Source organism: Mixophyes fleayi, chromosome 12 (assembly GCF_038048845.1).
Source record: "Mixophyes fleayi isolate aMixFle1 chromosome 12, aMixFle1.hap1, whole genome shotgun sequence".
NCBI classification, from domain to species: domain Eukaryota; kingdom Metazoa; phylum Chordata; class Amphibia; order Anura; family Limnodynastidae; genus Mixophyes; species Mixophyes fleayi.
The window spans coordinates 63595903-63607383 of record NC_134413.1 but is presented as its reverse complement, the minus strand read 5'-3'; the positions used below and the strand labels follow the sequence as shown (position 1 = coordinate 63607383).

The following is an 11481-nucleotide window of genomic DNA, read 5'->3' as shown; positions in this document are numbered from 1 at the left end:
ACCATTTTAGTGTACTGGGGCTTGTACAACTACAATTTCCAGAATACTCATGGCTACCAGAGCATGCTGGTGCTTGCACAAATACTAGTGCCAGCATGCCCTGGCATCCTGCACTCACTTTGAACTGTAGTCCCAATTAAAAAATATTATTTAAAAAACAGGCACCAGGATAAAAAACGTTATTTAAATAAACACCCCCCCAAGCTCTAGTTCACCAAATTATTAAAAGCCCAAATTAATTGGGATTCTCTTCTTTCTTAGGTTTTTCGTCCAATGGCAAGATTGAAAAACATATTGACAATATTGACATGCTCCTCGTAGAGACCCGGCACAACTGTCAGGTCCAGAGACCTGTCGGGAACTAACCAATACAGGGTCCCTATGCTCTGATTGGTCAGAGTCAGAGTATGAGTAAGCTGCCCTGATTGGTGCTATGAGGTTCATTGATGACCATTTATGAAAAATATTATATGGTGGTGATAGGTAAGATAGCTGAAACCCATGTTGTTTGAGATATCTAACCTTTCAGAAGGAGTAAACAAATTAAAAATAATACTTTGATAAGGCAAGCTGGGAGTTAACTGTAAGCTTAAAATTATGTTATTTTAAGTGATTTTTTAATGGTTGTAGACTACTGCACAATATATTCTTGTACTAAGCATTATTCAATATGCTCCTACTTATGTTGTATATTTTAGACAAGGTTGTGCAGGATTCCCCTTCAGAAGATGATGTTTTTCCTCTGTTTTCCTTAGCTGTATAGTTCTTGTATCTGTTCAATAATGGGAATAAATTTGGCATTGCCGTATATATGTAAGTGTAATAAGCATTGTGTATTGGGGATTGATAAATACAGGTATGTCCACTTGAAAGTCATTGACACATGATTAGACTGTTTAATTATGTGAAAGATAAATTTAATTTACTGTTGCATTACCACTTTTCTAGTAGCACTAAATCAATTCTAGCCTATGGAGGAAATAAAAGGTATAGTCCTCTTCTCCCATATGTTGGGATATCCATTGGTCAACTAAGTCATGCTCAGTTAGAAACTGTTTGATTAGGTTTGCAGTCCCAGAGTTTATTGTTAGATGTGATTTGTCAGTAATAGAGGATATATCCAATTTATAATTTATGGGAGGCTAAAATCTCCCAGAACTATTAAAGAACCATGTTGGTGTGAATTAATCGTCTTCATCATCATCATCATCAATTTATATAGTGCCACTAATTCCGCTGCGCTGTACAGAGTACTCACTCACATCAGTCCCTGCCCCATTGGAACTTACAGTCTAAACTCCCTAACACACACACACACACACACACACACACACACACACACACACACAGACCGAGAGAGACTAGGGTCAATTTGATAGCAGCCAATTAACCCACTAGTAAAGTGGTTCCCAAACTGTGTCCGGCGGCTCCCTGGGGTGCCGCGGCCAGGGCTGGCAGTAAGCAAGGCAAATATTTATTAAGTAGTCACTTAATAAATATTTTGGCTTAGGGGTGCTTTGAAAAAATTATGGAGACCCTAAGGGTGCCTTGAACTTAGAAAGTTTGGCATCCACTTTACTAGTCTGTTTTTGGATCGTGGGAGGAAACTAGAGCGCCACACACACAAACACGGGGAGCACATACAAACTCCACAAATATGAGGCCATGATTGGGAATCAAACTCATGACGCCAGTGTTGTGAGGCAGAAGTGGTAACCACTAAGCCACCGTGCTGTCCATCTTAACAAGAACATTATGAATGAATGGGATCTAATTACTATATTGGGCATAAACCAATAAGGAAAAGAAATCTAGAAGCTTTGTGTAAGTTTAAGTTCGGTAGGAATTCGGTCTACCTGGGATTTTGACTTTGGGGGAGCCTCTGCCCCCCTCTATCCCCCGCAATATCCGGGGTTCATATACCCGGGATATTTCCTGAGCGGCAGTATGAAAGCGGTATTAAAAGACTTTTAGAAACATTTCCAACTCTGATACTACAGAGCATTGATCCCAATACATTTGAGGTCTATAACTGGAATTGCATTTGGGGTAGTGCAGCTTTTGTCACCACATTATTCCATTTTACAATTATGCATCATTTATTGTTTTTTTCTCTATAAAATGTATTTTCCATTCTATAGGTCACTTCTGTAAATAATATATTAATTTTATTGACATATTGTTCGGGTGTGTTCGATTCTCGAGGAACTGAGTCTGAGTATCTCTAGTATTAATGCAAACCATGTGGTGAATAACTGCTACTCAATAAACATTAGGCTAAGGGGGTGAATGCTCATTTATTCATTTTATCCTTGTTGCACTTCGTACTCAAGCTGAGAGTCTGAAAAAGAACTTGAGAATTGCATAAATTTTGACAGTTCATAAACAACTGTTTCTTGTTTTTTCTTCATTCAAAGCACCATATACTGATTTTGTATTGTTTTTTATATTGGATTTTAAACATGAATTGTCAGGAAAACCGCACCTGACAACATCTGTGTACACAGAGCTGAATAGAATGTATATGTTTTATAGAAATATGGGCAGCACAGTGGTTTAGTGGTAAGCACTTCTGCCTCACAGCACTGGGGTCATGGATTCAATTCCCAACCATCGACTTATCTGTGTGAAGTTTGTCTGTTCTCCTCGTGTTTATATGGGTTTCTTCCGGGTGCTCTGGTTTCCTCCCACACTCTAAAACCATACTGGTAGGCTAATTCGCTAGTATCAAATGACTCTATTCTCTCCCTCAGTATGTCTGTGTGTGTATGTTAGGGAATTTAGACTGCAAACTCCAATGGGGCAGGGACTGATGTCAGTGAGTTCTCTGTACAGCGCTGCAGAATTAGTGGCGCTATATAAATAGATGATGATAGAAAAGGTCAATAAAAGTCACTAAAACCAACAAACAATTTAATGAAACGTAATTTATTAGACAAACAATATTTGCAATACTCTTGTAACTGAGATACGCTATAAATTACTGCGCAGTAAAGACAAACAATGGGTAATCCAGCAAGTAAAGCATAGATACAAAGTAGGGTAAGGGTAACTAAAGTAAAATATTAACTGTGAAGTCTACTAATAATTATAATTAAAAAAGTCTGTAATTTGATATAGTTCACTTAATTTGTGGGTCATTTTCTTCCTGTTATATATTTCTTACTGTTCATTTCCGGCTGCAGTAAAATAATGTAACATTTAGGAAAGAATATGCACACAAGGAGCCCAGCACTGGAAGATATGATGGCAAATATCTCCACTGCAACCATGTGTTTTCCTTTGGTGCTTAGATAGGCTGGGATAAATGTAATCCAGACACTGGCAAACACTAGCATGCTGAAAGTGATAAACTTGGCTTCATTGAAGGTGTCAGGGAGATTCCTGGCTAGAAAGGCCACAAGAAGGCTGATAGAAGCCAAGAGTCCCATGTAGCCCAAGACACATGCAAATAATACTTTAGATCCTTCATTGCATTCAATAATTATAGTTCCAATTTCTGCTACCATATTGAATTCTTCAAAGGGAGCAGAACTACACAACCATATTAAGCATAAGACTATCTGGACCATTGTACAGGAAGGCACAATGTATATTGGAATTCTCAGTCCAACAAGTCTTTTTATTTTACTATCTGGATTTGTAGCACTGAATATCAGGATGACAGTGATAGTCTTTGCTAGTATCACTGATAGACAAATGGAGAAGATAATTCCAAACACCACTTGGCGCAGCATGCAGGTTATCAGGTTGGGTCGTCCGATGAATACTAAAGAGCACAGGAAGCAAAACATAATGGAGACCAGTAGTAGATAACTAAGTTCTCTGTTGTTGGCCTTAACTATGGGTGTTTTATGTTTAATGATAAACAAACAAAGCACAGAAAAAGTGAGAACACAGCAAATTATTGAGATGAGAGCCAGAGAAGAACCCAAAAACTCATCGTAAGCAAGAAACTGAATGGGTTTGGGTGCACATTTCTCTTTTGAATTATTTGGCCATTGGTCTTCTGGACATTTGAGACATTCAGCTCCATCTGAGGAAAAATACAAAAGCAAATACTATTATATATAAAAAGTAACACATAACTCTTAAAATGAAGCTGCAATCTTTGTACCCACAAGGGAAGCAGCCATTTTTGCTGGATGAACCAATATCCATGAAAAGGAAGTCTATTGGTTCAGCATACAGTAATGACATTACTGAGGTTAAAAGTACTTTTTACTTACTTTTGGCACATGCATTGGCAATATCACTGGTCCCAAGATAATTTAGAGACTGGCATTTGAAAGATTAGTTTTCATGAATTTTGGTTAAGTCAACAAAATATCACCCGCTCCCAATACTCTGTAGGCAGTGGTTTTTCAATGAATAAGTGTTCTAGTCCATTTACAAATTCATGACCACACACTTATTTTTTTCATACAAAGTTACAGTAATTGATTATATTTTTACATGTTTTAAGGTATTAAACAAAATATTATTGTTTCACTTTGTAGATTCTTATTGTTGTAAACGTATTTATTTGTTTTTTATATACAAAATTATGACCAGTTTTGGTTTAAAGCTTTTTTTTTAACCTTTATAACTATTTGACTTTATAAAGTTGACATTGCTATTTGTGCACACACAGTAGAGTGTTTGCTATTTTGACTCTTGTGGGTGATCTTGTTGACAGTCGTAGGGCCTGGACATGACTGATAATATAGTAGCTTGCATTGTGAATTTCCTAATCAAAGCAATTTCCATGTACTAAATGTTTCTAAAATAGTTTCATTTTTCCATTTGTGTGTCGCACAATATTTTTACTCCTTAAGGTCATATTAATATTACAGTACAAGTTTTGATAAGCTTTTCACACGTTTTACAAGTAGCACTGTCGTTTGTAGATTTCCTTTCCTTAATCTACAACTACCTATTGAGAATATTTTTAGTATGCCCAAATAAGACTTTTTTAGCAATCCTCTTTCAGCATTCCGGTCACAGCATTCTGGTTACAGTCCGGTTACAGCAATCCTCTTCCAGCTCCAGTCCAGTCCAGCAATCCAGTCCTGTTTGCTCTTCCCTGCTAATGTAATCCCCATCTGCACCATAACATCATCATCATCATCATCATCATTTATTTATATAGCGCCACTAATTCCGCAGCGCTGTACAGAGAACTCATTCACATCAGTCCCTGCCCCATTGGAGCTTACAGTCTAAATTCCCTAATATAGACACACACTCACATACATAGACATATACATACAGACAGACAGGTAGAGACTAGGGTCAATTTTTGATAGCAGCCAATTAACCTACCAGTATGTTTTTGGAGTGTGGGAGGAAACCGGAGCACCCGGAGGAAACCCACGCAAACACAGGGAGAACATACAAACTCCACACAGATAAGGCCATGGTCGGGAATCGAACTCATGACCCCAGTGCTGCGAAGCACAAGTGCTAACCACTAGGCCACTGTGCTGCCCTAACATGTTTGTGATGTACTCTGTTTTAGGTGTGCTTTGTTGAACTTATATTTTGTTATTTTCCTATGTGTACAATGTGCATTTGTGTGTATGCTATAGGTAAGTCCTAACCGTTTGTACTATGTCACTCACTTATAAAAAACTCCATGATGAAGTGGATAATAGTTGTTGACCGCAAACACATACTTCAGGTTACCCAAAAACAAGAATCATATACAGTACATAATTGCGTATAAAATATCTAATATTACATACCATTTGGGTTGAGGATCTCTCCTTCTGAGCATGGAACACAATCAAAACAACATATCTTTTGCCCTTGACCAGTGGATCTTCTAAAGCCTTTTGGGCAAGGATTACTGCAGACCGATATCGGGGGCTGAAACAAGTTGCATCAAGCAAGTCAATGTAATGAACCATGAAGTGTGGATAAAGTCAAGGAGATAGAACAAGTAAGACAAGAGGCTAGATTTACTAAACTGCATGTTTGAAAAAGTGGAGATGTTGCCTATAGCAACCAATCGGATTCTACCTGTCATTTTGTAGAATGTACGAAATAAATGATAGCTAGAATCTGATTGGTTGCTATAGGCAACATCTCCACTTTTTCAAATCCGCAGTTTAGTAAATATACCCAAAGGAGTAAAAAAGGGTCAATGAGACTTTGTTCTAAAATAAAGTCGGCCGTTCAACAGAGATATGATTTGGAGGTAAGGATAAAACATTACATATCCAAAAATATACTATACCATTTCAGCATTGTTAAGGAATTTTTATTTAATTTACCTATTGAATAACACACAGCAAATGGTTCCAAAGATAACTATAATTAATGGATTGGGAGATCAATATTAGTGTGTAGCTAAATATCTATATCTATGTGCTGTAATAAGTTTGATTAATTAATAAGGTAAACTCACAAAAAATAAGCACAAGGTGCTGAACACTGACATGGTTGTATATTCTTTTAGTTTCATGGTTTCTTAATTTCATCTCATTGATTTTTAATTCTGTAAAAGGTTTACTACATTCTCTATACAAGCTTTAGGCTTATGTATATAGTATAATTAAAAATAACATAAATTAACACAAGCACTTGGACACAGATAGAAACTCTTGATGTAATTTCATTCCAGTTGTACAGACGTAACATTAGGGGGTATATTTACTAAACTGCGGGTTTGAAAAAGTGGAGATGTTGCCTATAGCAACCAATCAGATTCTAGCTGTCATTTTGTAGAATGTACTAAATAAATGATAACTAGAATCTCATTGGTTGCTATAGGCAACATCTCCACCTTATCAAACCAGCAGCTTAGTAAATATATCCCTAGATGTTTTTTTTTTTTATTAGAGAATACATTTTTCAGCCAAATACTGTAAATGCAAATAATGTTCAATCTTATATGCAACATCGACTGATTACAAATAGTCCTAAAATTATATGTGAATATCTAACAAGCCGATTCCTAAAACTTACATGACTGTGTCTATTCCAGACAATCTTTCTTTCTTCCATCTGTAGTTCCTGCCCTTTAGGGGCACGTGCATCAAAGCTGCCAATGTGGACATACTGATTGCTACCATTGTCATAGAGCTGCCAGTTAAGGATATCCATATAAAGGGGTATATCGCCATTGTTATCAAAGAATATTTGTTCCCCTCCAGCATTCATGAAGTTTACTTTTTTAATGTAGTGAAGAAGCTGAAAAAAAAATTTGATTTTTCAAATAATCATCATCATCACCACTTATTTACATAGAGCGACTAATTCCGCAGCGCTGTACAGAGAACTCATTCACATCAGTCTCTGGCCCATTCGAGCTTGCAATCTAAATTCCCTAACATACACACAGACAGAGAGAGACTAGGGTCAATTTGATAGCAGCCAATTAACCTACTAGTATGTTTTTGGAGTGTCGGAGAAAACTGAAGCCCCCGGAGGAAACCCACGGAAACACAGGGGGAACATACAAACTACACACAGATAAGGACATGGTTGGGAATTGAACTCCTGACCCCAGTGCTCAAAGTCAGAAGTGCTAACCACACTAAGCCACCATGCTGCCATTGCCATGTCCAAAGTCTATATGGATTGTACATTCACAAAAGGAATGTACAGAAAAATATAAATATATATATAAAGAACTAATGTCACAAGTTAATAATAAAGGCATTAATGATCAAACAGTAATAGAAAAATAATTTATGTTTTTTTAGCTTTTTTTTCTTCATGAAATACATTTATTACAATACTGTTAATGTCTACTGAACATAAAATACATTTTTACAGTTGCCCCTGAATGCACACACATATTATAGCATGCACACGAGACTGTCATCAGTAGTGATCAGGACTTAGACTACCCCTGTAGCTGGAGCAAGTGATACGGCAGAAAAACAGCTAAATTTGAGATGTCTGGCATTTGATCGGGCGTGGCTTTATGCGCTTGAAATTGGCGCACCCTTCGTGTGTATTGACTATGGTCAAATGACTCTTCCCTGCCCCGTTCACTCCCTGAAATCGTAGGCTGAAGTAAGAGTTCTTTGTGTTCGGAGATGGAGCAGACAGTGCTGCGTTTACTCTCCTGGTTCTGGACTTGCGCGGAACAATTTTGGCCCAATATGTCTTATGTGTTATACTGTACCTGCCAATGTTGATAGTTAAAAATTTCTGCACAGGATCTGTTGAGAAAGGGTCCGTGTCCTGGTATACAGGAATGCATCTCGTGTAAAGCATGGGCAATCACAAAAACTGCATTGTGAATTTTGTAGGTGTACACAAAATTGCTCACAGCATATACAGTGGGATCAATACTGTCTAATCTCTCCTTCCCTGTGCAAAGGGTTTGGTCTTCAGAAATGTTTGAAAATGTAGAATTATTGTCTGTTGGCCAAACACAACCAAAAGCATTCTGCCAAAATGTTTTAATAAAGATGTCATGTGGGAATTTAGATGGGTGGATGCTGTAAAGAAATTCTTTAAAACCAGGAATGTTTCCACTTGGAGGTGACAGACCTAGACTGCCATTTAAAGTTGTTAAAATATCTTTTCTGGGGAAGTCGGAAGTGATGGACCAGCTGCCACAGCCAAACCAAACTTTATTTGTAATATTGTGAAATGAGGCCTCCTCCATAAGAGGAATAAGGTTCTCCATGGTGGAATACACAATAATGACTGTGGCCTTTGATTTCTTGATGACATCGATGATGCGCAAAACTGACTCCATGGAACTGTAGATAGGAAGGATTTCAAGGAAAGCAATGCAGCCTCCATGCCGTTCAACCTCCTTGGTTAGCAACTGAGAACCTGATCTTCCCAATTCATTATCAGAGCTTATGATCCCCACCCAAGTCCACTTAAAGTGACTGGCCAAATTTGCAATTTCGACAATTTCATAGTCATCATTGGGTATTGTTCTAAAGAAAGCTGGAAACTGTAGTTTATCACTGAGGATTGGATGTGCTGCAGCATAACTTACCTAATTAGAGAAAAAGATGCAACATTTCAAATTAGAGACCAATATTGATCCAATTAAAAATTTAGCATGAGTTTGTCTGTGATGCATTTCTCATTCAATAACTGAGCTAGTTAACTGAACAACATAAACAACATAGAACACTTGTCCTGATTTAGAGAACATATGTAGACATTTTTCATAACTTGACAAGACATATATTGAAATATTATCCTTTTTTATTATTATCCTTTATTTGTTAGGCGCCACAAGATTTCCGCAGTGCCGTACACCATACAAACAGTACACTATACAGGGTGAAGCGGTACAAAATTATAAAAAAAAAATACCAGTACTTCAGAAACTCCAGGCTAGTTGATGCAATAAACACGGAGCAGAAGAACAGGTAGGGAGACAGGAGGGAAGGGGGCCCTGCTCATGTGAGCTTACATCCTAAGGGAGGGAAAACAGAACAGGCACATGGGGAGCCAGATGTGGCAAGGGGAGAGAGTGAGTGGAGGAGGTGAAGGGGTTATGCGGATGGTTGATAGGCTTTGAGGAAGAGGTGGGTTTTTAGTGCACGTTTGAAGGAGCACAGAGTAGGAGAGATGCGGATGGAACGAGGGAGGTCGTTCCAGTGAAGGGAGGCAGCACGGGAAAAGTCTATGATTCTGGAGTGGGAAGAAGTGATAAGAGTGGAGGAGAGGCGGCGATCATTGGCTGAGCGCAGGGAGCGGGCAGGACAACCTAGCTAAAATGATAAAGTCTTTAAACAATTAAAGAAGCTTTGACAAACTATGTCAAACTATGGCTTCCCATTGTTTTGTGTGTTACCTTTTTACTTTTAATTACAAATTACAATCACAAACACAACCATTTCTGATTCCAGAAATGCAGGAAGACTAGTTCAGTTGTTTAATGTCAAGCTGGCAATTATCTGCCAATAATATACTCTGCAATCTACAGTATGGAGCCCTAGAACACATGAGCGATTCTCCATTATAGTCAGACTGGCAGGAGACATTTTAATGAAGGGGTCCTGAATTGGACACGTGTTTAGGGCATTTTATAATTTTTAACCAACATAGATAATTCTCTTCTTACCATATAATGGGTATGTTCACCAACACAAGATTTTCTGTGGTCACAAACTCGATAGTTAAATATGTGTATGGCCTAAGTAAGGAACATTTGGTCATTTGTAACTGGAAAATAAATGGGTGGATGTCAAATATTTTCAATTGCAATTGCGTACTGCCTTTACTTCTTCTATAAAATGCAAAATATATTAGTGTCCACATTCAAATGATCCCTACCTTTTAAATTAGGAACAAATTTAGACATTTTGCCAGGCTAAAAAGACACTGTTTTCTCAAGTCAAATAGGAGATGCCTCAAAAAACGTATGTGTGACCCCCAATGTCTTTCTCTTCAATAGAACATTCCATACCGCAAAAATGAAATTTCAATCTTGCATAGAGTATGTTTACATAACCAAGTTCAGTATTGTACCTATTATCATATTTTGTCTGGAACATCTTGATCTACCCAGGCCCTTCAACCACCTAGAGCAAATATTTCCACTAAAAATCTCCACATGCAAATGAACCAGCTTTTCTTAAAGTCTAACACAAATGCCTACAATAAGAGCAACCAAATTATTTAGGGCCTGAATCATTAAGGAGAGTAAAGCATAAAAAAGGAGTAACTTTGCACCTGGGTAAAACCATGTTGCATTGGAGGGAGGTAAATATCAGATGTGGGGACAGATTTATAGTAGTTCAGTATAACAATAAAGCTATCAAGTTTTGTGTTCTTGATAAAAAAAAAACAGTCAGTATTTAACTTATGTGCAAAATAATAAACTAATGTGCACCCCTTGCATTGTAACATGGTTTGCCCCAGAGAACATTCACTTCTTTTTTGGCGTTACTTTGATAATGACTCAGGCTCTTACTGTTTAAGTGATAGGTGTAGAAGAATGTTTGAAATATGTAACTTCAGAAGCACATTGTTTGCATAATTTTGCATCAAAAGACATATTAACTTTTTTCTTAAATCATCAGTATCTTGCAGGAACTTACCTGGGGAAATCTGTACAGTCCAAGAATTCTGGCCATTGGTATTGAGGCCTTAGAAGTCATGTCCCCAACTATAGCAGCTGGCATGCCCTCTGTTTCACAGTTGAAATTTGGCACTGTTTGTTTTTGCCCTGATAAGATCCAGGATGTCCCCATCAATGATCTAACTTGATTGTAGCAGGTATCATACAATTTGAAACCAAGTGTAATATTTGGCAGAATATCTGGTGACCTGTTGATTTCCCATACAGCATACACCATAGCCAGGAGGTAGCGGTAATACCGTATATGAAATCTATAAACAAGCAATGCACACATAAATGAAACTAAGAGATATTTGATTATTTTGTACATTGAAAGGAAGAACATGTTACACTACCGAAATAATTACACACAGCTTATAAGGTAATGGGATATCCCAAACCTATTTGCAAACTGGTTTCATTAGCCTAAACATTTGTCTTAAGAAAAG

At 37.5% G+C, this 11481-nt stretch overlaps 1 protein-coding gene across 1 annotated transcript; it reads right to left on the bottom strand.

Moving 5' to 3' along the window:
- Positions 1–3137: 3137 nt before the first annotated feature.
- Positions 3138–11270, bottom strand: LOC142108553 (extracellular calcium-sensing receptor-like). Its single transcript, XM_075192298.1, has 5 exons — positions 11013–11270; positions 8120–8953; positions 6952–7176; positions 5727–5850; positions 3138–4036 (listed from the first exon to the last, which is right to left on the bottom strand). Exons 1-5 carry the CDS (start codon positions 11268–11270, stop codon positions 3138–3140), a joined length of 2340 nt encoding a protein of 779 aa, XP_075048399.1.
- Between the last annotated feature and the right edge of the window lie 211 nt (positions 11271–11481).

Bases quoted from the DNA above. Each gene is read 5' to 3' on its own strand.
- LOC142108553 (XM_075192298.1), bottom strand. From the start codon at position 11,270: ATGGTGTATGCTGTATGGGAAATCAACAGGTCACCAGATATTCTGCCA. The intron at 8,954-11,012 runs GTAAGTTCCTGC...TTCTCTAATTAG, and splicing joins GACTGTACAGATTTCCCCAG to GTAAGTTATGCTGCAGCACA. The intron at 5,851-6,951 runs GTAAGTTTTAGG...AACTTGTTTCAG, and splicing joins TCTGGAATAGACACAGTCAT to CCCCCGATATCGGTCTGCAG.